This window comes from Gekko japonicus, unplaced genomic scaffold, assembly GCF_001447785.1.
Source record: "Gekko japonicus isolate JY-2015 unplaced genomic scaffold, Gekko_japonicus_V1.1 scaffold272, whole genome shotgun sequence".
NCBI lineage: Eukaryota > Metazoa > Chordata > Lepidosauria > Squamata > Gekkonidae > Gekko > Gekko japonicus.
In genome coordinates, this window is record NW_015161413.1 from 1174268 (window position 1) to 1201038 (window position 26771).

The window sequence follows — 26771 nt, forward strand, 5'->3', positions numbered from 1 at the left end:
GACTTGGTTCTAGACTATGGTGGGAAGGATCTTCTGCAGGAGGACGAGACAGAGATGCCGAAGGTCTCAACTTGTGGGGCGACCTCGATCTATGAACACAGTGGGACCAATAGCGATCCCAATCAGAATAGCCCGCCGGAGTCAACCACGGCATGGATGGTGGATAAGCCCCGTACAGGTACCTCAACTGTCGCTGATCCCAAGATATCGGTGGTGGAGGGGGCAGGAAGACTCGGGGGGATCGACTTCTGGACTGTGGACGTCTGGGAGACAAAGCAGTAGCCCGTCTGTGAGAACCATCCCTGTAGTCTCGGTCGTCGATATCGACAGATTGGACATGGAGGCATGGACGATGACATTGCGTGCTGGGAGAAGCGGGTCGGTACCGACGTGGTTTGACATCGGGAGCCTCCGATATCATTGATGCCGACGAAGTAGAAGGAGAGGGAGAAGGCTCAGCACCCATCTGGTGACTTAGGAGCTCTACCGTCTAGAGTATGGACGCTCCACTTGTTGGATGGGGGAATCCAATAGTTGGATGGTCGGTATAGGTGGAGGGACTTGGGCCTCCGATATCGATACTGCCGTTGGAGCGGAAGGCACTTTAGGGGCATCACACAGTGCAGGCACTGCTTCCTTCCCCTTCTTCGCCACCTTAAGGGACTTTGAGGTGCCCTTCTTCGCGGACTTGTGATCCTTGCTTGCCTTGGCCTTCTTTTTGATTGGCATGGAAGCGGAAGATTACGCCGTCAATGCCGGGAGCTTCGGTGTCGGGCGGTCGGCATCGGAGGCAGGTCTCGATGCCGGAGCTGTCGATGTTGATGGTCTCTCCTCCATCGCTGAGGTAGGAGTAAGGGCCGATTCAAGCAGCACTACTTTAAGGCGTGCAGCTCGGTTTTTCCGTGTTTGATTAGAAAAACGAGCACAGTGACGACAGGACTCTGGCCGGTGAGACTCTCCGAGACAAAAAATGCACAGGATATGACGGTCGGGAGGAGCAAGTTTGCTGCCGCAACCCTTGCACCTATTGAAAAAACTCCACTTCTTCTCCATAAAAGGAAGCGAAGAAGAGGGGACGTTTGAGGGGGGGGGAAGTCCGAAGGCCTGAGGTAATCGTAAACTCCCCCTCAGCAGAAAATAAATGTTTTTTTAAGTTTTTTTTGAAGAACAAACAAATAAAAAGAGAAAAGAGAGGAAAATTAAAATAAGGAAATAATTCCTAAGAGCTGTGAGGCAAAAGCCAAAAGCGAACTGATCTGACCGACGAAAAATAGGTCTACTCAACGTGGCAGTAAGAAAGGAACTGGCGGGATGTCCGCGCCCACTCCTCTGGGCATGCGCGGTGGGGTTCCTGTGCATGCCCGAGGTCTGGGCGCGAAAATCCATTAAAAGAGCTTGCTACAGCACCGATCGATCCAGCGCTTGCGCACTAGATCCCAAGGGTGTGAAGCACAGAGACCAAGTCGAAGATACATAATATCTGCAAAGATGCTGAGGCGAGAAGAAGAATCAAAGTTAATTCACTTGATCCAGTCTATGCCAACCCTTGTGCCAAATCAACCTTACTGAAAACAACTGTGTGTTCATTATTTAACACTAGATTCAGGTGGGTAGCTGTGTTGGACTGAAGCAGCAGAACAAAGTTTGAGTCCAGTAGCACCTTTAAGACCAACAAAGATGTATTCTGGTTATAAGCTTTCATGTGCATGCACGCCTCTTCAGATACCTGAATAAAACTTTGTTGGTCTTAAAGGTGCCATTGGACTCAAACTTTGTACTATTTAACACTGTTCAAGATAATAATCTTTTCATGCAACTCAGTACAAACTGAAATACAATCAAAGTATTCAATAAAATTACTGCTCCTGCAGTTCTTCAGTTTTCATAGTGGTGAACCAGCTGCAACCTTGCTCTGATCATATGAAGACATTATTATTGTAACACCCTCTAAGTATGGATGCCCTTTGAAACTTCCAACTAGTTCAAAAATAGTATTGTATTTTAATGGGGACATGCTGTGGTGTCACTACACCTGTTTTAAGAAAACTACATTAGTTGCTATTTTGTTTCCCCAAGCACTTCAAAGTGATGGTTTTGACATCTGAATACTATATGATTTGATCCTAGGGTATCTCTTCCAATACAAGTCTCTCATCTATTGAAATTTTTCATAGAAGCCCTCTTCGTGTGAGGCACACATTTAAGGGGACTAAAGCATTCTCTGCTGTGGCTCCACATATGCAGAACTATGTCTCCCTTAGGGTCGCCAGCAGCCTGGAGAAAACATGTCCTGTCTCTTTAAAGAGACTGAATGTGTGGAAATGGGCAGCTTTTCATAGAATGGAGGCAAATAACATCACTTGTTAAATAACATCCCATTAAGCCCTCTGTTAAAGGGACAGGACACTTTCTCCAGGATGCTGGCAGCCTTACTGTCCCATGATGGTTTCCTGGTGCCCCACCTGAATGCTTTTAGGTGTCAAGAAAAGCCTTATTGTTTCATACTGCTTTTCACTAACTTACCATCACGTTTCGATTATGATATAATTTCTTAGACTGATTAGATACTTCTTAACAGATGGCAGGTTTGCAACTACTCGTTTATGTTGTTGGGTTTCTCTAATTTGAATGCTACCTGTTTTCCACCACTCTCATTTAAGTAATTTACTATTTTATATATATTTAGTTTTTATTCTGCCCTCCTTTAGGGAGCTCAGAGCAGCATACACAGTTCTACACACAGACTCTTTATTCCTTCAGAAATCCTGGGATAGATCCTGCCAGTCCGTTTCACCGGTGCCAGCATGTTTGGTGCAAGGAGTATTCCACAGCAGCAAGAACCTCCCTTACCAGGCAGAACAGCTTTGCTTTCATGCCAGCAGGACTGATAGGATCCAACTCCCTGTAAGGTAAGTTAAGATGGCAAATGGTGACTGTCCCATGGTTATTCAAACCCAGAAGCCGCTGGTCACTGTCAGGCACTTTAAACCATGACACCACACTGGTTCAACTTTTTAAGAAAATTCTGGTACTGTTTTAATATATCTAAAAGCTATTCCGAGCAGATTTCAAATAAGTAATTTTAATCTTTTTGTTTACTTGAAATATATCTTTCCTACAAAGAAGCCTGAGAATGTTCAGACACAGCAGTGGTCTATTTTCTTTGTACTTAATGTTTTGGATACACCAGTGATTTCCATGCATGGCAGTGTGTCTTCCTTTCCTCTGCCTTCCTGCTGTAGCCCAAAATGCTTCCTGGGGACCACCAGAACAACCTGAGGGAAGAATCAGAGGTCTGCACTAGGAGGAGGGGAACTTGCAAAAATCCCCTTTCACAGAAATCCTTCATTGGATGCAAGCCAATATTAGGTAAGATTCCCTATCAGTCTAATAAAGTAAAACAGTATAATGAGAATTATGTTGCAAAATTGTTTATTCGACAAAACCTTCAGATTTTATTGAAAAATCTGAATCCTGGTATCTCCTGCTAGATGGGCAGTTATAGCTTCTTAATCGAAATGCAACCAGCAACTAAATTACTTTCTATTTGTTATTCAAGACACAGTTTGTTAGGGATAGAGCACAAAGTGACATGATCTCTGAACAAAGAATCTGAACAGTCAAGGAGTAATAACTTAAAAGAACTTAAGACTGAAGAGGAGAACAAAAGCATAGTTGGCTGAAAATAAAAGGAGTATGATGAGAAGGTGAAGTATATTTGGGCAAACACAGTATAAACAGCCTGCTCTCAATTCACATTTACTCAGATGTAATTCTCAATATATTCTGTGGGGCTTTTTCCCAAGAGTTCACAGGATTTATATTTTCAGTAAACATGCAAAGAATCAGACAATAAACTTTTCAAATGCATGTTTAGCTGAAGAATCAGCTGTTTTTTCTCTCTTATGTTTTATACTATCAGTGCAATCCTAAGCATCCATACTTCAAAGTAAATTTAGTTGAATTAAATAGCTTATGATTGCAGCCATACTTGTACTTCTAAACACTCTCTTCAGCACCACTGCAAAGTTTCTATGTATGGTCAAATACATAATTTCATAATCAGAAATACTTTAGAATCTGAAGCTGAAAATTGTTATTAAAAGGAGATACTTACCATACATGACTGTAAGTTTAAGAGAACAAGTTCATGGCAATGGTTCTCAATATGGTGAAGTGCTTCATCTACTAGCTGAATTAATGAAACAGAAAATAAATTAGCAAGTCATGTTGCTGTTCAGGTTTTCAACTAATGTTTTATGATTGCAAGAGAGTTTTCTAGTTGCCCCAATATACTTGCAAGTTAACAACAAAGCAGTACCTGTGTGCATCCTCTTAGAAAGAGTGCCTTCAGTCCAGTACATCCTATTACTAGTGCTTCAACACCATCTTTTGTAATCTGATCACACCAGGAAAGATTTAAGAACTCCAAATTTTGGCAGCCTTCACTGTGAAAATTAACAAAACATACACACAAACATAAAATTTGAATAGTCACAATGGCAAATGTAAGTTAAACTTGTTTTAATTAGCATTACAGATAACTGCCAGCCCTCAACAGAACAATCGTGGGACTATACAGACCCATGATATTTTAAACATTAGTGATATCAGGCACAGCTATTTACCCATCAATATCAAGACATAAATTTATACCCTGCACCAATACTCCCTCTAAGCTGTGGAGCCTTGTGAGCAGAAATTCTAGTTTGTGAGCTACTGGCATTAAAGTTGTGGGCGAACAATTTAGCTACTGCATAAATTAGTTTGCTCTGGAGCCATCCTTCCTGAGCTAAGACAAAAATGTGTGAGCTGTAGGCTAAAAAACTGTGAGCTAGCTCACACTAACTCAGCTTAAAGGGAACACTGCCCTGCACCCTCTCCCCACAGGGGACTCGGGGTGGCATATAAATGCAATCAGTTCAGCCTGTGATGATCAAGAGATTGCTTTACCTTAAATTCCTCAAGGAGTTGTCAGTGATGGCAATACAGGATGTCAGATCCAGATGTTTCAGCCTGGGGCAAAACTTGCTAAGGCTATAGCAAGTGCTGTAAAGAAAGAGAGGCACTAAAAATATCTTCAGCTCTTTTTTTAAACGTAGTGATCACGTAAAATACTATTCACTTACTTATCAGTAATTCTTGTGCATCCATTAAGGTTTAAGTGCTCAATGTTTCTACAGTTCTGTGCAAATGTTCTGCAAAAAAGGAATAAAGCAAGTATCTCAGTTAAGTAGAACAAATTGTTACCTAGTTAGACACACTCTGCTCATGCTTTTCTATTTAACATTTCAGAAAAAAAGAAAATAACCACCTGTTGAATTCCTGTTCTCAGAGACTGGTGGTCATTCTACATTGGGTAAGGCACTGCCTCCTAAGTGGGAGGGCAGGACAATACTGGCACAAGGTCACAGAATAGAAGCACACTGAAAAACAACACCTATAAAATAGAGTAGCAACCCATTACAAAGCAGAGTAGGTAGTATGACTTAACCTGTTAAAGACTGCAAAAAAGTTTACAGTTGACTGCAAATTACCCTGGGGTACTCAGCCAAAACATTTGAGGGCATGAATGTAACAGAACACTCTGCAAATATCAGTCTAGAAACTCCAGCAACATCCATGGACTGTAAACTGAGAGAACAACATGGCCTAAAAAAACCCAAGTAGAACAAATTTAGGCTGCGATCACACACGCCTTTAGATCCGATATAGGTGCAAATGCCTGATGGATCTAAAGGGAGCGATCAGACAGCAACATCTGGGAAGCGTCCCGCAATCATCGGCAACCCATGCTGTTCCACTGCAGAAGCAGAGTTAAAAGACACCAGGAAAAGTCCGGTAGTAAACAGGTTCCGACGAGCCACGGACAGACTTTCCCCTGTCTGATCGCTCAAGCACGCTCTCAAGCCGTCGGGATAGTCTGATCAGGCCATCCCGGCTTGGTGCAGGGCCCCCCCCCGCCCCGTTGCAGTATGCACATCACTGCATACTCCATAGGGGGCCCTCAGTGCAGAGGCACAATTCCTCATTTATGTGCATGGGAACAAACGGCCAAAAAAACCCTGACTCACCCACAGTTGCATCTGATCACACAGTGACGGGCTGCACCTGCACCTACAAAGGGAGGTGTGATCTCGCAACTGCATGTCAAATTCGTCCAGAGGGAATAGCCTCGCTTCCCCTCCGCTTCAACTGGTGCGTGTGACCGCAGCCCTAGAGTCCACTGGCACCTTTAAGACCAACAAAGGTTTATTCAAGATATGAGGTTTCGTGTGCATGCACACTTTTTCCAATACAGTGGAATGGGAGGTAGGGTTCAAACTTATAGATGGGCTGAACAGCAAATTAACATGTAACATGATGAAGATGTTTAAACTATGCAAAAACAATTAAATAACAAGCTAAGGCTACAAGGTTAAAGCAATAAATATGTCAAAATAAATCTGAGACTCTCCATTCACCCTCACAGCATGGAGGTCACTTAACAGCATTTTTACTTTCTCTTTTGAGGTGGAAGAAGTATATGTCAGCCAAACATTCCAAGGAAAAGCTAATTCGAATCATGCTATTTGGAGGGCTTGGAGGATGGAACACTAGCACCTTCAGGGGACGCAGTTAACTGAATAGGAGCTATAGCTTTTTTCCAGTAATCTCTGCATGTGTTTTAGAGGAGAAAGCCTACCTTGAGGTTTGTGGTTATGCTCCCTTCCCTCCGCTTACCTTTTCCCTTCCTCCTTGCCAAAGACTTTGGAATTAAGAGGAGAAGAGCAGCATGATTACCTGGAGGAAACAGAAGAGTCTCTTGCTGGAAAGAAGGGAGAAGAGGTATAGAAATGTTTTTCCCTATATTAAGCTATGGATCTTGGTGCTTTGGCTGCGTCTCTGGTTTAAGAAAATTAGCTTCTGTGTGAAGTCGATCCCATCAAAGCCTTAACAAAGCAGTGAAAGCGTTAAGCGTTTCGCCGCTCGGACACGTCCCGTCTTGCTCTGATGGGGACGCATCGATACCCGGCCGACGGGAGGGGTCCAAGTTTGTCCCAGACCTCCCCGGGGTCTCTGTAGGAGACCCTCAGCCTGGGGAGCTAAGGAGAGCCTCTTCCAAAGCGACAGCCAAGGAATTGAGGCTCACCTTATCCTTGAAAGGTACTGTCGCCGCGGAGCCAATATGGCACTTAGAGACGATTGCCGGAGCAAGCGACCACAATCAAAACTTTAAAATGCTTCCAAAAGATCTCCAGGTCTCCAAACTGTGAGTTAAGCAAAGCTCAGGTGAAAAAGCGGACCTTGGTAATAATTGGAAGCGCCTAAGTTTGAAGTGTGGAGGGAGAGGGACTAAGCACTCTCCCCCCCTTTCTTGAAAAAGATTTAAAAGCGGTTTTAAATTGGAAATAAAAGGAATTAAAGCGAAAATAAGCGCATAAGAAGTTAAGCGAAAGCAAAAACTGCCAAAATATACAAAGCGGATTTAAATCGCATAACTTTTGTCTTGTTTTGGAAAACTTACTTCTTGTTGATATTATGGTTGGGAGAGGATGGAGAGCGCCGGAGAAAAAACTGGTGACCGTAAATAACATACCAACGACTCCTTCCCAGAACCAGGAAGTAACTACAGACTTTTTTTCACTGTTAGCAAATGCACTGCGCCTCCTAATGGAACAGATAACTAACCTCAACACCAAACTGGACATTGTTCAAAAACAACTGAATCAAATGGTAGTCATATATGGCTGCGAAAAAATGGACTATAAGGAAGGCCGAGCGCCGAAGAATAGATTCTTTTGAACTATGGTGCTGGAGAAGACTCTTGAGAGTCCCTTGGACTGCAAGAAGAACAAATCAGTCAATCCTAAAAGAAATCAACCCTGACTGTTCCCTGGAAGGCCAGATAATGAAACTGAAGCTCAAATACTTTGGCCACCAAATGAGAAGGGAGCACTCACTGGAGAAGACCCTGATGCTGGGAAAGATTGAAGGTCAAAGAAGACAGGGACGGCAAAGGATGAGAGGGTTGGACAGTGTCATTGACACAATGAACATGAAATTGAGCAAACTTCAAAGGACGGCGGAAGACAGGAGGGCCTGTATGTTTTACACTTCCATGGGATCCCTGAAGAGAAGAACAAGAACTTAAAATAACTTTTGGCGGAGGCTTTGGCCCCATTAATGGATTACAAACAGGAAGACATTGTGAAAGAGATGGATGTAGCCTACAGGATCTAACCAGACTTTATAAAAAAGAATAAACTCCCAGGGGAAACCTATCTAAAATTCACGATCTACCAGAGAACTGGTGCTAAAATCTACAATGGGAAAATCTTTAAAAATTAAGAATGAAGAGATAAAAATACTAAAAGACATTCCCTTTGAAGTCAGAAAATGGAGGAAACTATATAGGACGCTTACTCTCCCTCTACAAAAAATGGAGTACCATATAGATGGTTATTCCCGGAAGGACTGAGTTTCAATTACTTGGATAAAAAATACAAAATTGACTCTGTTCCAAAAGCTGTAAAATTTATGAATCAAATGTTTAATCCGAAATATAAAAAGAAAGAAAAGAACTCTAAACTGGATCAGGAGGAAGAAGAAGATGATGAAGAAGAATCCTACTCACAGGGTTCAAAAAGTACTACTTCCACATCACCAGAATCGGAGAAAGGAGTAGCCGCCCCCAAACTAAAGAAAACGAAGAAACGCAAGATGAAAAGACTCTAGAACAAGAACAATAGTTTTTAAAGGCAGAATTTGTGCTAAGCTATTAAATGCATACTCTTAAATCAATACTGTAATGAATCAAATTGTATACCAAACTTGTAATATTAGGTTAATAAGGCTTACTTTTAGCTAATAAGATTGTGATATATATTCGTTCTCCTTTCCCCAAACCCAATAGATCAGGCATGTCCAACTTCGAACAGATAGTGATCTATTTTTTCCAGCCAAAAGTGCCTGTGATCTACCACCATGAAAATAAAGTTTCAAATTAGTTTCAAATTAGTTTTTAACCCACTAAAGTTGGGTTCCACCGCCCCCCTCCCCCATTTATAATGCACCTTCTGTCATTTACTGGTAAGCAAAATAAGCAAAAACAAAATAGAGAGACGAAGATCCAAACACCTGTCCAGCAAACCAGGAGACCAAGTGGGGCTGGTGATCTACCTCTGACCCCTCTGCGATCTACTGGTAGATCACAATCTACCTGTTGGACATAGCTGCAACAGATGATATAGTTTAGAACAGTAGTCTCTTTTCCCCATCAAGTAGTTTCTATGTATTAGTTTATCCTTTTCCCATTTCCCATAGTTATAGTGATAGGGTATAGTTTCCTTTCCCCTCTCAATTTTTAGTGGTAGTTTTTCGTAGTTTATAGAAAATGCCAATAAAAAAATCCCCTTCGGGGGGCAAAAAACAAAAACAAAAAAAAAGCAGTGAAACCAGGCACCTGGTCTCTGCACTTCCTTCCTACCTCACTCCTTCTGAGACAGATAATAAAGAATAGGTTGAGGAACACAGAGCCTAATGATGTGTGGAGTGGTGTATTCCCAATCCTGAGCACTAATGCCACGGGGATAAGGGAAAGCATGCATTCAAGAGCAGTTTCCACATCTTGCAGAAGGACTGTGGTAGGAAACATCTCAAATGGGGAGGATAAGTTGGGTAAGTTCTGGGTTACACTCTTTCTTTCTTTTCCCCCTCTGGAAGGACAAATTATCCTGATTTTGTGAAGTGGCTTGGGGTCACTTGATTTCAGGCTCTCTAGAGCTAAATACTTGGACACAGCCCACTCCTACCACACAAGCTTTGCTTTACCCCACCAGCAGTCACAGCCTCTCTTTTCTTGCTTGAATTCTTGTGGCCAGTGTGGCACCTCAACTACCGTAGCTAATGCCCCACTGTCTAGAATTCCTGTAAGATGTGAAGCAAACCTCTTTCTCAGAGTCAGAGTTGGGTCGCCTGTTCTTATGTGTCCCCCCATTATACCTTGCACTGCGCCCTTGGTGCATCCAGCAAGAGAAACCTCACACATTCTGCTTCCTCACCTCCTGGGAAGTTGATAGTGGGGTAGATCACTACAGCCTGCCTACTAGAACACTTATTCTCCTTCCTTTTGTTCTTGTGCTCTTGAAAACTGTCATGACCTCCACTGACCAGCTCAGTGAATTGGACTCGGAATACTCAGAGGAAGAGGCTGAGGAGCCAAAGCCACCAGCCGATGAAGACCAGGAAGAGCTAGATGGCTGAGGCACCTGTTGACTATGACCCAGCAGCACCAGAAGCCATCCTGCCTGAGCCTGCAATGAAGGCCTTGCCACAGGAATCTGAACTAGTCACCAGGGCTCTGCAGGCAGGATGCAAAAGACGCAAACCCAGGCCAATAGAGCCCTAAAGACCACTTTCACCCTGCAGGAATGGGAAGAAAGCCCAAGCCGAGCTGCATGCAACCCCTTCCCAGAGAATGATAATTCTTTGCAGGATTTTGGCCTAAGCACAGTGCAGTCACAGGAGCTCAACACCTGCTAGCAGTGCAGGTGAGCCTGGTTACTTTCCAGCCTATTTAAGTCGAGGCTTGGGAAAGCGGTCTTGCTAGATCAACTGGTGCGCACTAGGTATAAGTCTCTGGTCTAGCTCCTTGCTTCCAGTTCCAGCGCCTTGTCTTCGGCTCCTGCTGATACTCAAGCCTCATGGCACTACCATTTGAGGAGACATGATTGGCCCTGCTTACAGGTTAGAGGACAAAGAGCTTTTATGAACTCTGCCTCCCTGACTAAATGCCAGAAAACAACTGGTGGATCCTACCTCCTCAAAAAATTAGTTTTGCCCTCCCTTCTGGTCTCAGGAGGCAGCACCTTAGCCAACACAGAATGACCTTTTATATACAAGAAGAGAGAATCAAATTACTAGCAATTTTCCCCTCAGAAAAAGCAGCTAGGAGGAGATGTTCAGCAGAAATATGGCATGAAAGGAAAAGGTTCAAAAGCTCCTCTCTCATCATGTCAGTCTTACCTTCCCAGTTATAGCCTCAGGAAATTCATTGTGAGAAATAAAAAAGTATTTAAAAAGAAGTATTTCTGTTCACAGTTAGCTATCCTTGAAGGAAAACTCCAGTTCATCTCTAGCTTTTACTCACAAAATTCATTTGATGATTTACCGTTTATTAAAGTCACACCCATACTCTTAATTACCATATAGTTTCCTGAAATTCCCCAAGCAATCTACCCAAGCAATTAAAATAAGATGTTCATTACAGCAAGAAATTCAAATATTTAAACTAGAATACAAATTAAAAGATGTACAGCTAGATCTTATCCAAAGCTAAAATCAATTGTTTTAGGTGAACCGAACTGTGTATACAATCCCCTTTGCCCATTTCTGGAAAAATCAGCACGACCAGGAAACTGACACACAGAGGGAACAATGAGAAAAGACACTGGAGATCTGTGATAACTTAAGTCATCTTCAGTTTTCTTTAAAAGTAGGTGCCAGTGGAGGAGGGGAGAATAATCCTCCCTTAACATTTCCTGTACAATACCAACTCAGGGAGTATTGGCATGGGGAAAATTAGTGCATCCCTCCCATTTCAGCACCAATCAAAATCAGGGAGCCACACTAAGTTTAATGAAACTTAAAGAGATCAGGAGATCCAATCACAGACCTCCAGTGTTTGTTTGTGACAAAATCACATGACAGAAAAGGAAGAGGCACTTATGACCTAACTGGTAAAGAGGGGAGTTCCATGCTGTAAGTGTGGGTAGAGCGCTAACCCTGGCAGATCGAAGGGTAGGGTCATAGGGTGGAAAGGCTGGAGGATGAGAGAAGCACATGAGGGCTTTTATGGAGGACATTTTAAACCTGTTTGTGTTGAAAAGAAATAATCTCCATTGCTAAAAGCCCTTGCTCACCTATTCTGCTGCTCCCTTCAGCATGCATGCTATGTGAGGCAAGAACTGTAGCACCCTTGCTCTCAATGTATGAGCACAAACAGCAGGTCCTTCCAAAAGGCAGCAAAACAGATGTGCAGCTCTAGAGGGGTTCAAGACCCAGCAGGGCTCCACAACTCACTTGAGGGTGCAAGCCCACTGGTTAGAGATAAGAGGTGAGTATTCATTTAGGCAAAAACACTACTTACACTACAGGCAATATTTTTTTTCATTAACTAGATTTGTCAGCAACATGTGCTCCCCCTTCCCAATGACTGAACTATATTAACAGTGCCTTCGGTTTAGTCACACTCCTAATCTAAGGTGGGTCAGATGCCATAGCCAGGCGATTTTGTATCTAGACACATATTGCCACTTCTGCGTTTCCCTCATCTTGGCATTTCTATCATGCTGAAGTTTGCAACTCAAGCAAAAAAGACATTGCCACATATGTGATGTGCATCATGCAACTCAAGTATATGCATCTATCCACTGAAGTTTTAAGCCATAACTTACTTCAAAGAACAGTCTCCAACCCCAAGACAGCCTCTCAGACTTAGTTGTCTCAGGAACCCACCACATCTTTTGGAAATATTTTCTAACACTCGGCCCTTAAACAGATGAAACAAATGTCAACCGCATATCTAATCAGATGGATTTTACGAGGAGATCCACGGCAGGAACCATAACATCTAAAATATACAAGAAAAAAATGTTCCTTATTGAAGACTTTTTCAAATCTTACTGAAATTCACAGCCAGAATGACAAGAGAATCAAGCAGAATGGCCACTTTAACACATTTTTCATTAAAAAGTAATATTTGTATGCAATTACTAAATACTTTTAATTCAAAGCTGCCACAAGGTAGGGAGGGGCATACATTTATCCTTTCCTCAGAATACCACATGGAGGTGATGTATGATCTAGATGGGGTAAAGAGCACTGGGAGCCAGAAGAACTAACACACCCCATCCCCTAGTTCTACTTCCCTGATTCAACTCACCCACACTCCCTCCCCAACTGCTTTGTGATTGCTTTTTAATGGAAGATCTTACTGATCTGCCAGCATCTTGTCTAGTTTGGTTTCTACTGTTTCATTCTTTGTCACATGTTAATGCTTTATCAGATTCATTGAAATACACTATATACAAAATGTTCACTGGAAGTATGAAAAACTGTGCTGGATTACAGTTGTTAAGGGACTTTTTTAGTGCAAAGAATGGATTGGTTTCTTTTGTTCTGATGTTCTTGTTTGCCATCATTTGCTCTTCCTGCCCAGAAGACTGGAAACAGAGTCTAAGCCACGGTTTAATTACTTTGATAGAAAAGCATGATATTTTATATCTGTTGCGAATATGTCTACCAACATACCGGTCCGGCACTATCCATATTTCTCTCCTTGTGCTTCAGTAAATGTTAACACTATGGCTGCTTCCACACAAAGGTTTTTCTCTGATTTGGCTTCCAATTTGGAGCATGTGTGTGTGTGTGTGGGAGTGAACAGCTACATGATATCATGCTTTAATCAGCCTTTCATTGTCCCTCCCCCTTCCTCAATATGCTCTTTCTCAAACAGATTTGCTGTAACTATTTTGGAAAGACTGCAGTCCAAGTGTGTTACCATACTATTTGAATTTTGTAAAATGCTTGGAAAATGGCAGCTGCAAGGCACTGATGAAGCAGAGCAATTGCACAGAAAATTCCACTGCCAATGTGCATGCCTCTGCAATCACAGCAGTGATAAAAGCGACCCAGAGAATCCTTGTCGTGTAGAAGCAGCCAATGTTGGGATTATAATTTCCTTTCTGTGCAATCAGCATACTATTATGATGTTGGGCATATGTTAATATGTTAATGGTTCCATCCATCATAAAAATGTTAAACATTAAAATGTCACATAATGAGAAATCTTACCCTTACCAGCAAGTTGAAGTCCTAGCACTGTGCATGAGATGTCACCAAAAGGCATGCTTGGAAGTCACATTGAGCAAAAGATAGTGGATACAGGGAATATGCACTTTGTGTACCTTTAAAAATAATCCAGACAGATGATTTTTGGGTATTGCAGGAGTGCTGTGGATTTTTTTCCCTCAAAAGAGTTGAGGTTTGGTGTTCAATGGCATATTAAATTAGTATATTGCCTTGCACAAACAGGCATGTGATGAAGGATATGGGGAAAGTACTGCATGCGCTTGGGGTTCAGATCCCAGTTTCTCTTCTCCCCACGTATGTGCACAAGCAGTACACTAGAGAATCCCAATGTATCTGAAGTCAGTATGTCTGTCCCCTAACGCCATCCAGCCTTTTCCCTCTGCTTGGTTAAATTGCATGTGCTCCAGAGTCTGTATAACTTGACCTGGCAGAAGCAAAGGACTGCACTAGGATTTTTGGAGATGCATACAAATCTCCTTTAACCCACAGTAACCTATTGCACTGCCTGTTCATATAAATCCACAGAAGAGAAAGAGAAACAGTGATCTTTCTGAGTCCTATTAAATGTTACAATCATTTGGCTGTATCAGACAATTATGTTAACAGGTCTGTTAACTTGAAAAATAATGGCTATTGCTCTAATTAGATGGTCTGAACAGAATATATACAAAAATGTGGGCAAATTTACTTATAAAGGGAAAGAAGCACATGTGGTACACAGGCAGCTCTAGTTAGGCTTCCTGTCGTTTTCTTAGCCCTGTCACATTGACAAAGCAATGGAAGTACAGCAGCTACAGTAAAAGTTGAGTGTGTGTGTTTGTGTGTGTGTGTATAGATATATATTCATTATTGTTTATTTGTTTTACTAATCTTATTACTGTGATATTATTCATGATTTGTAATATCTTGCAATCCACTGACTGACTAAAACACTTTTTATCATACTTGTAATCTGCATTGAGTCCCAGTGAGGAAAGCAGACTATAAATGATAATAATAATAATCAGAAAATAGATCAAGGTGGGTAGCTGTATTAGTCTGTCTGTAGCAGCAGAAGCAGTGAACAGTGACTCACAAAAGCTCATACCCTGCCACAAATTTTGTTAATCTTTATGCTACTGGACTCTTGCTTTATAAACAAATGAATAACATGCCATGAAAAGAATCATGAAGTGGCAGAAAATGAAACCTCAGAGTTCAGCACTTATGTGGCCTATTTTAAAACTCAGATATGTAAAAGATTATGAAGTACATTTCATTTCAATCTATATGCGACCTTCTGTATGAGTCAAGCCTGATTTTGGTTAAAGAGTAATAAGGGTCAGTTCAGAGGTCCATAAGTGTCTCAGTGGGTATTGCAACTGCAAAAACTACCAATAGACAATGCTGTGGAGGTTCAAACAGATATTTATATAGGGATTTTAAAAAAAATATCAAAGTCTAGGTATAGAATAATCTCACCTTTAGATGTAATTCTCTAAGGTCAACCTTTTGAGTAAGCTGCCTGCTCACTGTGGATGTTCTGTTCACAGAAAAATTAGTCTTCATATCAGCGCTATACTTTATACAAGCTCTTAGACTCAGAAAATGTAACCAATCCGTTGGTTCTATAATGTCCTGGGCAGAAAGTCAGATCAGGTTTCAAATTCTCTACTACTCTTAAAAGATATCAACTTATTTCAGATTCAGTGAAAACCACCAGATATAGAGCTAAAAGTATATAATCTCCATGTTTCCAAGTCTTTATTGCACATTATGTACACATTATTTTTAACAACAGTGAAGAACTACAGCATTACTAACCTCTACATCTGTTTGAAAATTAAACAGGTCTATTCTTTGCCAGTTACTTCCATCCAAGGCCAAAATATTCCAAGACTAAAATATATAAGATACACAGACATATTATTATACACACTTAGTACACCATAATATAATTACCATAATATTTTGATGACTTCTTAAAAAGAATTTAAAAAATCACAATCCATTTTTTTCACGCTGAAAACCATTAAAGACTTCTAGTTGACTAATGCCTCCTTTGTATGAGCCTATGTTTTAATACTTTGAGGTCTAAATTTTTTAGCAGAGATATTGTAAAGGTGCAGAAAAAATGCTGAAATGTGTATACAGTAGTAACAAAGAATGCAACTTTTTAAAAACAAGTTTTTATGCTGCACTGTAGTAACTAGGAGTTTGAACGGGAGTCAGAAGGTCCCTAATTCAAATCTCACTTTGGCCATCAACTCACCAGGCATCCATAGGTAAGTCATAGTTCTCTTTGGTTCAATAGTAACCAAATTTGCAGGACTGTTGTATGGAAAAACTGAGAGAGTATTGACGTAGCACTTCATGTATTATAAATATTTTTATATTTATTCTATCACATCGGTTATTTAATGTACTGATAGGAAAAATAAAATCCATAGTAATTGACCATTAAATGCATGGAAAATGAAGCACAAAATGCTTTTGAGCATACAACTACATCATTTGAGGACCATAGGCCATGTACTAGAAATGGAGACTTTTAATAGTTATGAGCCACTGATTTCTTTCCCCAGCTCCCCAAAAAGCCTGCAAGACACTGTAGTTTATGTACTATACTGAGACTGGGAAATCCAATTAAAAGACAAATTACGGGAAATGAAGAAGCACTTATAGTAACTATTTTTTTTAGTATTCACAGAACTACAATAAACATTACGAAGCAAACACTTAGCTGTACCTTAGAAACTTGTGCGCATCGACATAAAGTAATTATGTCCAAGAAGGAAAATATTCTATGAGAGAGGAGGAAAAGGATTAAACCATGTCTACCAATAATCCAGCCTAACATACTTCTGTAAATGTGTTGATTCAAGATTGTTTTATATTGGGTCAGATCATCTCTCAGTGCACACTGTTTCATAAAAGCCAACAAATGATGCAAATGTTTGTAAAAACTTTCTCTCTAGTCTGCAATCAATAACAGGCTACACAAAAATAAAAGATTTAGATTTATTCCACAAAACCGTGTACGACTAAAGTTTCTAGCTTTAATTCTCTTTCAGACATTCCCATTCCCATGAGACACAGCTTGGGACTTCTGCATGCATTTAAGAGTAACATACTTGAGGAAGAGTCTACTGGACCTTTTTGTTGAAAGCAAGACCATTTTGCCTTGCTGCGTCACAGTGCATTGGCCAACAAGGGTTCTGCTGAAAATTCAAGTTCCCTCTTCTTTTCCCCACTCCTGGAGCTAAGGCTGCAGGCAATCATAGCTCTCCCAAGTCCTATATAAATCTCATCCAGGATGCCTCTATCTCACACGATACAGCACGTGGAATAGGACTACATCTCATGTCATGCACAATTAGAACATACGTGGAGAGACTTGGTTGATAAGACCGCTAGCGAAAGAGACTTTGTACAGCAAAATAGCACTGTGCACACACAGCCAAGGGAGAAAAACAAATACTATGGTAGCCTATGTTTAACATTGCTCTACTTGGACTCCTTACAGTAGAAGTTCCCAATGTGGGGCCTGTGGGTGCCATGGCACCCATCAACATTTTTTCTGGCACTTACCAAGTGTTTTTAGGAAGTGGGTGGAGCCAGGTAGTTTTTTACCCAGCACGATTTCTGATTGACTGTTGTTTTGATTGGCTGTGCAGTTTTTAAAAAATGCTTTGCCAGTAGCTGCTGCCTCAGCACAATGATCTTCACTGTGTGACTGGAGGTAAGCTGCAGACTGCAGGGTGCAGGACAAATGTTTAAATAGTAAACCAATAAATAAATGTTGAGAGGTCTCAAACCAAGCACCCCCCTATGATAGGGGTACTGTTATTTCCAAATGCAGACACAAAAGTCCTGTCTTCTGAGGCACCTTCTGCTCCAATGAGGTGAACCCAAGCCAGGAATGGCTTTTGCTTTGGGGAAGAGATCTTTTGGGAAGAAGCAACTGCCATGAAAGATACATTTGGGCACTACATTGCCCATTGATGCCATGCTGGGGATCACTGAACTAGGGTATACTACTGTTGTGCATTTCAACTGTGCTATGCTTTTATCTGCAACCCTCCCTGCTATAGTCTATGTAGCTTGTGTACAAGGGCTGCACAGGGACTCCCAATGCCCTATGCTGTTTGGGCTGTGTGCCTGTTTGGACATGTGGTTAAAGGACTGCTCCCATGCAATCTTCTGTTTTGCCACTGCTCGGTAAGTTGCCAGCAGTATCCTCTGTACAATGGGGAAGGGGGTCCTGTGTTCCCTTTCATCCCTCTGTAGGTGGGTTCTGCTGCTGGAAATGTGAAATAATGTTATGGCATGTGGTGGCAATTAGCTCTGGAGAGGATCAGAAATAGGGAAAGGAAACAGGTGATCCTACAGTCAACAGAATCCCAGGCGGTATCTGCACTGTCTCTCACGTAATTCAGAACGCTGAATGGAAAATAGCAAATTATGGACTGAGTAAAAACGACTAACAGCTCATATAGTTGCTTATGAAGAATTGTCCCCTAGTCCCACTTGAGAAACCTGTATAAGGGTCAAGAAGCGACAGAACAGAATATGGAACAACTGATTGGTTTAGCATAGGAAAAGGAGTACAACAAGGATGTATATTGCCCCCTTGCTTATTTAATTTATATGCAGAGTACGTCATGCGAAATGCCAGCCTGGATGATTCAGAAGCCGGAATTAAGATTGCTTGGAAAAACATCCTCAGATATGCAGACGATACCACTCTAATGGCAGAAAGTGAAGAGGACCTAAAGAGCCTCTTGCTGAAAGTAAAAGAGGAGAGCGCAAAGGTTGGCTTGAAACTCAACATCAAAAAAACTAAGATCATGGCATCTGGCCCCATCACTCCTTGGCAAATAGAAGGAGAAGTCATGGAAGCAGTGACAGATTTCATGTTCCTAGGATCCAAGATCACTGCAGACGGTGACTGCAGCCATGAAATTAAAAGACGCCTGCTCCTTGGGAGGAAAGCAATGGCAAACTTTGACAGCATAATAAAAAGTAGAGACATCACCCTGCCAACAAAAGTCCATATGGTCAAAGCAATGGTATTTCCAGTAGTACTGTATGGTTGCAAGAGTTGGACTATAAGGAAGGCCGAGCATGAAAGAATAGATTCTTTTGAATGATGGTGCGGGAGAAGACTCTTGAGAGCCCCCTGGACTGCAAGGAGATCAAATCAGTCAATCCTAAAATAAATCAACCCTGACTGTTCCCTGGAAGGCCAGATACTGAAGCTGAAGCTCAAATACTTTGGCCAACAAATGAGAAGGGAGCACTCACTGGAGAAGACCCAGATGCTGGGAAAGATTGAAGGTGAAAGAAGGGGACGGCAAAGGATGAGATGGTTAGACAGTGTTATCGAGGCAACAAACATGAAATTAAGCAAACTCCGGAGCACGACGGAAGACAGGAGGGCCTGGCATGATGTGGTCCATGGGGTCGCAAAGAGTCAGACTCGACTGTGTGAATGAACAACAACAACGCACTTCACAAGGTACACAGAATATTCTACAGCTACAAAAGTTTGGGTTTATTTTTACAAAGAATTGTTAAGAATAATTGGAATAATACTTTAACAATTTTTTGCTGCATTCATAATGTACTTTAAAAATTACCCCCTAAGCAAATATTGGTATACTGTGCACCAAATTAAATCACCACTTAGCATATATTAACTATTCTACACAAGGTGGTTAAGATGAGATATATTTTTCTATGGAAAGAGGGTAACTATAAAGTACCATCTAAAATTACCTTAGAAGAAGTTCTTTGGGCAGCTTTTTGTTAATAAGTGCTTCATCATCAGATACAGCCTAAAAAAGAAACACACTTTTGATAAACAATTCCTTTACACAATCTCCATGTTGAATTGTCTATAAGGAAATCTAAAAGATTTATCAAACATTTATCAAATATGCTGTTAAAATCAACTTTCCCATTTTGAAAAATGCACATATGTCCTAAGCAATTGTAAATACTATATATTTGTTGTAACACTCGTCAAAACATTAAGATTCACAGTTAGATATGCTTCCCCCCCCCATCAAGTCACAGATGACTTATGGTGACCCTGTGGGGTTTTTTAAGGCAAGAGACATTCAGAGGTGGTTTTGCCACTGTGTCATGACCCTGGACTTCCTCTTAGCTTGTGAGATCTGATGATTGGGTTAGCCTGGATTATTGAAATCAACAAGTTTAATTACACTTGGACTTGTCTACTGGTGTGTTCTTTAATTTAAAATTACTAGCAACAAGACAACTTGTAGAATTTCCAGCACAGTGCCTTTAACAGATCACAACAAACTGCAAATACCAGAAACATTTAATAGAAAAATAATATTCATTAATAATGTTTTATTTTGGGGCTGGTCTATACATGTGGCAGAGTGAAATAACAGAGTAGTGAGGTGATTGAATTGAGTGTACTGTTTCAAGAAATGTAATCCTTCACCTGCAGTCTGAAGCTTCCAGCCACTGATAGGGAATTAAGTGGAAATCTAAAGTGGCACATAAAAAGCTGGGCTACCACCTTTCTTCCTAATGTGCTATTTTTTTTATTTGAGGAAAGTTTAACATGGGAAAGCATTAAGCATCTGACTCTCTAGTTAGCCCATTCTGTCACCTATCAACTTATTCTATAGGATGCATAGACTAGGCCTTAGCTTTTACTCTTCACATGTGTGCCTTATTCACAGAAATGTTCATTTCTATCAAAAGAATGTGTGAGATAAAAAAGAGATGAACTCCCTTCACACCTTCTTGTACTGTCTCTTCAATCACTTTTCTCTCCAGCCTAATTTGCTTCCAGTGTCAGACCCCAGGCTAGGGAGAAAAGAGCTTGAAACTATAGAGCAGGGGTGTCAAACATAAGGCCTGGGGGCTGGAACCGGCCCATCCAGGGCTCTTATCTGGCCCTCAAGCAACTGGGATGTATGAAAATGTAAGGTACTCCCCCTTTTATGGTATCCCTTGGAAAAAAAACCTAGTCCTGCATATGATTAAATACTTCTATTGGGGCTTTTGTGTTTTCCCACTGCTTTTACTGCTAAGAATCAATTGCTTTTGTTTGTATTTTGAGTAAAAATATTATTGTTAATTGGGTTTGTTGGTGTCCTTTATAAAGTTTATATCTCCGGTACCTGGCGTTACATTTTATGACACACATGGCCTGGCCCAACACAGTGACATTTATGTCAGTTCCAGCCCTCATAACAAATGAGTTTGACACCTCTGCTATAGAGCATGGGGAAGTTAAGGCAGAGGAACAGGAAATGTTGCTCTTCAATCACATACCCCTTTTGACAGAAAAAGAAAACATATGTGAACAAGGCAAACATATGAATAGCCACCTCCCTCGCATCTACTTTGGTGCTTACCATATCACAAAATGAGATCAGTAATCACAACAGTGCTACGGCACTAGGTCTGACCTTAGAGAACTTTTCCACTAGTGATGGCATTTTCCTCTGGTATCACAGTCTCTTCTGTGGGCACATCGCTCCTCGTGTCAGAGGAAACCAGCACCAGAGGAAAAATTCTTCAAGGTGCAATCAATCTGAATTTTTTACGTTAAGCTATTGGTGATGTTGCAAACAAATAAAAACTGAATTGAATTGGTGGTTATATATTGTTTAAAAGCTGAGGAAACACACAAGGCAGCTTGACTATTCACAAGCTAATTGCATTTCTCTTGGTCTCTTCTCTCTCCATCCTCTGGTCGCTACAACTCTCATATTCACAAATGTCCATACCTTTCATTCACTTAACCAAAGAAGACAGCTTTTCTTTTTCCAGTCCATATAAAAGGTTTGATATGTTTAGGCTGCAAAGAGGAATAGTAACTTCGAATAGTAACTTGAAAGGAATTCAGAAGTTTCTTGTGAGTGGGAAGCAGACCCTCACATTAACAGTACAATCCTAAACAAAATTACACCCTTCTGAGCCCACTGAAGTAAATGGTCTTAGAACAGTGTTAACTGTTTAGGATTGCACTCCTAGAGTAAAATTATATGCCACATGTTAACATGCAACAGCCCAGTAACCATTTTTCCTTCTAGTTTGTTTCTTCTTGGTAACTATGTATCTGAAATGCTGTAGGGGGAAATGCTGCTGTGGGGTGGAAGGTGATTTGTAGCATGGAAAGGACAGATGACTAAGCAGCACCATCTTTCCTGTTATGTTATTACCCCTCAGCAGAAAGGGGGGAGGCACTGTTTCATGTTTTGTCTATAACTTGGGTATTTTGGATTTCAGATATTTCTAGTGTGTGAAAGTTTGTTTGCAAATATAAATATCATCTGATATATATATAAAAGCCCTAACGTATTGGTACTTTCCGGCTCTCCCATTGGCTGTGCTGTGCGCTCCATCAGCTACTGGCCCATCAACTGCCACTCAAGAGTACTCGTGTGCCATTGGCTGGGTGCTGGGTTCACTCCTCTCCCCCGCCCACTGCCATTCCCTGTCTGAATAAATTGCCAAAACTGCTGTGTGGCTCACTTTCTCTTCAGTGGCTGCTGCTAGGCAACCAAGTCTGTCAGTAAAAAGACAGGGGGAGGAGGCCCTTTCCAGCCCTCTGTGGGGAACTCATTGGTGCCAGACCTGACTAGGGTTGGAAGCTCCAGAAGCCAGAGTTTGGAGATGGGAGAGACTTCAGATGAATAAAATGCAATAGTTCACCCTTCAAAGCAGTTATTTTATCCAGGGAGATGCCTACGTTCTTGCTGTGGAAGCTGAGTGGGTGATTTCAGTCCAGTCACAAACTTTCAGTCTAACCTACCTCACAGGGTTGCTGTGCAGATCAAAAACGGGAGAGGAGAATAATGTAAGCTGCTTTGCTCCCAACTGCAGAGAAAGGATGTACTTTTCCTCCTAGGGAAACACCGTTGCCAATCTCTAGGTAAGGGCTGGAGACCACTCAGAATTATAACTGCTCTCCAGATGGCAGAGATCCGTTCCCCTGAAGAAAATGGTGGACTCTGTGTCATTATACCCTGCTGAGATGGCCACCCTATGACAGCCAGTGTGACATAGCAGTTAGCGCTTCAGAGCAGCGTCTGCCAGACCCAGGTTCTTGCTGTGGAAGCTGACTGGGTGATTTCAGACCACTCACAGACTTTCAGCCTAACCTACCTTACAGGGTTGTTGTGCACATCAAAAGGGGGAGAGGAGAATGATGGGAGCTGCTTTGGTCCTTAGTGCGGAGAAAGACTGTACTTTTCCTAGGTAGATGCTGCAGGGAGGGGGGAGGATATGGAAACCTGAAGTCAGAGGGGCAGATAACGGTAAGTTGGTGGTTGGCCAGGAAGGAGATAGGGTGGCTAGATCCAGGTTGGGAAATTCCTGGAGATTTGAGGGGTGGAGCCTGGAGAGGGTGGGGTTTGAGGAAGGGTGGGACCTCAGACAGGTACAATGCCATAGATTCCACTTTCCAAACCAACCATTTCCTCCTGGGGAACCATTGTTGCCAATCTCCAGGTGAGGGCTGGAGATCACTCGGAATTATAACTGCTCTTCAGGTGGCAGAGATCAGTTCCCCTGGAGAAAATGCTGGACTCTGTGTTGTCATACCCTGATGAGGTTGCCACAGCAAATTGATGCTGAGTGCCCAAGGCCGGGGCACCCGCCCAGAGCCTCTTTCTAGAGCTCATTGTATTTATCTCCACAATGGGCCTTATTCCAAGAACCCTGTAACTTTCTTTCAACAGTACACTTGGTAACAAAACCAAATTTGTTTATTTGTAGTCTAAATCCCATTGTGATGTTCACTGGATGTCCCTCCATTGATTGTACTTGATATACACTATGTAATTCACCTAGAGTCTCCATGAGAAAGACATACTATAAATAACCAAATAATAATAATTTCTGGCATTGCATGATATCTGAAATGTCCACAGCATCTGGGAAATCTATGACTAATTGTTGCTCAACATAAATCTTTCAGGGCCAAAACAAATGAACTGGCAACATACCTACGTACAGAATCAAACCAGCTGCTGAATCCCTATAACGTGTGGGGGGGATAGTCAAAGCACTGCAGGTGTGGGGAAAAGGTACTGAACCTTTTCTCTGTCTAAAAAAATTAAGTCATTACTGTGTTTTTAGCTGTGACTAGAAATATTTTTTTGAGGAAAAGCAGTTAAGATAGAAAACACCACACAAGGCTCAGTCTGTCCGCTCAAGTTGAACTCTACATTGTCCCCACCCATTGCTTCATAGGGAAATGGCAGGACCTGGACTGTGTTGTATAGCCTGTTATATCTAGCTGCTCCTATCCACTTACCACCTTTTATGATCAAAGGTAGTTGTTATTGTTAAAACAAACAAGGCTTATCAGGTAACAGTTCTTCTTTGGCAGAGCACAGAAGATGATTTCAGAAACTGTTATGGAACTTTAATATCGCATGTAGTTTGGTCCTTAGGGGGTATGCACCTAAAATGTTATGTGTGAAAACCTTATGACTATCAAACAAAGCACAAAAGATAGCCTGAATATAGCATTTTAAATAACTTTAAGGTTATTTCTTGACATCTTTTCTTTATACATATATGAATATTTGCTACTCCAAATCAGTATCTGCTTTTTTCATTAGGCTCCCATAAAGCAGGATTACAAATGGCCATCTTAAAACAGTCTCTCTCTTTCTTTTTCTTACTATGCATCATTTACTTGACCTCATCCATTAAACTATACAGCTTTTTGGACATGTGTATACTAATAGCAAAGTCAGCCAAATCTTTGGATACCCAATTACCAGAACTGTGAACAGACAGGATGGATCTTTCCACAAACCTGAAAAGGCCTCCAGGTTTGCAGGAAAATGTAAAATCTTAAAAAAACAACAAACCCCCCCCCCATTTTGGGCAGCTTAAAAAAACCAAAAATTATAAAAGGAGCACTTGTAGCTTTAAACAATGGATTCCCTCAGTGGCTGTTGCTAGGCAACCACAGTATTCCAAGGCTTGGTTTCTGTGAGTAAAAAGGCAGGGGGAGGGGGCAGGGCCCTTTCCAGGCCTATTTTGGGGCAGGCCAGGCATGGCTAGGGTTGCCAGCTCCAGGTTGGGAAATCAGCAGAGATTTTGTGATGAAGTTTGAGGAGTGCAGGGTTTGGGGAAGGGAGAGGCCTCATCATGGTATTATGCCACAGAGTCCACCCCCCAAAGCAGCCATTTTCTCCAGGGATACAGATTTCTGTTGTCTGCAGTTTAGTTGTAATTCTGGGGAATCTCCAGGTCCCACCTGAAGGCTGGCTACCCTAAACCTGGCAGCAACCTCTGAGATTGCCTGACTTGCACAACTCAGCTAGGTCCGACTGCTTCCTGCTGTTCACTAGCAGCCACCCAATGAAAGCCAGTGTGGTTTAGTGGTTAGAGTGTCAGAGTGAGGTCTGTGTGAACCAGGTTCAGATCCCCATCTTCCTGTGGAAGCTCACTAGGTGATTTAGGACCAGTCATGTATTTTCAGCCTAACCTACTTTACAGGGCTGTTGTACAGATAAAAAGGAGATAATACTGCAAGCTGCTTTGGTCCCCATTGTAAAGAAAGACCATAATTTTCCTAGGCAGAGGCTGTGGGGGGTGTAGGTTGGCTGTTGGGTGGGGATAGGGTTGCCAAATCCAGGCTGGAAAATTCCTGGAGATTTGAGGAGTGGAGCTTGAGAAGTGAGGTTAAGGAGGGGAAGGACCTCTGACAGATATACTGCCATAGACTCAACCCTCCAAAGCAGCCATTTCCTCCACAATAATTGATATTGCCAACCTCCAGGTGAGGGCTGGAGATCACCCAAAATTACAACTGATCTCCAGATGACAGAGATTAGTTCCCCTGGACAAAATGGCTGCTTTGGAGGGTGAAGTCTATGGCAGTATGCCCCGCTGAGGTTGCTTCCCTCCCCAAACCTCACCCTCCTACAGCACCACACCCAAATTTCCAGGAATTTACCAACCTGAAGCTGGCAACCCTAAGGGAAATTGGTCTCTATAGTTGGGAGATCCATTGTGATTCCTGGAGAGCCACTGCCACCACTGCTGCTTGGGGCAGGGGAAGCAAGTAGGTGGCTAGGAGCAAGCAGGTGGCTATGAGCACCACCACTGCTGCTGCTATTCAGGGGGGGAGCAGGCAAGAACTGGGAGAGTGATGGCGGGGAGACAGAAAGAGAAAGAGTTATGAGATGGGGAGGCAGAAAAAGAGACAGAGATGAGGTGGGGGAGCAGAAAGAAAAAGTGACAGGAATGCAAGAGAGAGAGAAAGAAAAGGGGTGGCAGGAGGGAGAAAGAATGAGAGACTGAGAGAAACAGAGGGAGAAGGGAGGAAGCAAAGGTGAGGGGAATGGGATAGCTGCTCCTGCATGTTTCTTACAGGTCCTGACTTGTTGTTTCAAAATTTCAAGCTTACTGAAATGAGACTTCAAGGAATGTAACTGCAGTTCTTTTGCAAGAACGCTAGTTAACATTAATTTTGGAATTCTTGTTTTTATTTAAACATAAATTTGTGCAACAATGGATACATGCACTAAAAATCATAAATACGATGGCCCTTTCTTGGGCTATATAGTTATATCCCTGCGGCCTGATGTATTACCACCTTGCCATCCTGTAGATTAGTTGGGTTTTAGATTTTAACTGAAATTTTATGGAATTGTTTTATATGTTTCACTGGCTCATTGTACCCAGCCTTGAGCCCACTTGTGGGGGAGGGCAGGGGGGGGGAAATCGCATAAATAAATAATTAAAAACCCTATTTCCACAGTGGAAAGAATATGCCTATAGAACATAATCAGTTACAAAAATTAAAGCTGTGTCTTTAAATTTCCTGAGTGTACAGTTGCAATGTAAGGCCTGCATCAGGCTCATTTCATTGGATTTTCTTCTCTCCAGCCATTTAAAAACATTCATGCACCTTCACTAAC

General features: G+C 41.9%; 1 protein-coding gene across 2 annotated transcripts in view; it reads right to left on the reverse strand.

Moving 5' to 3' along the window:
- FBXL2 (F-box and leucine-rich repeat protein 2) overlaps positions 1-26771 on the reverse strand; it is a 54041-nt gene that overhangs the window by 26404 nt on the left and 866 nt on the right. For both annotated transcript variants that reach the window (XR_001482972.1, XM_015427389.1), the window contains exons 2-9: positions 19615-19673; positions 16583-16637; positions 15658-15732; positions 12438-12532; positions 5130-5198; positions 4954-5049; positions 4322-4448; positions 4118-4192 (exon numbers count right to left, since the gene is read on the reverse strand). Coding sequence is in view for 1 of the 2 variants with exons in the window: in XM_015427389.1 (XP_015282875.1) it covers positions 4118-4192; positions 4322-4448; positions 4954-5049; positions 5130-5198; positions 12438-12532; positions 15658-15732; positions 16583-16637; positions 19615-19673 (651 nt within the window). In the remaining variant the exon portion in view is untranslated. The remainder of the gene's footprint in view (positions 1-4117; positions 4193-4321; positions 4449-4953; positions 5050-5129; positions 5199-12437; positions 12533-15657; positions 15733-16582; positions 16638-19614; positions 19674-26771) is intronic.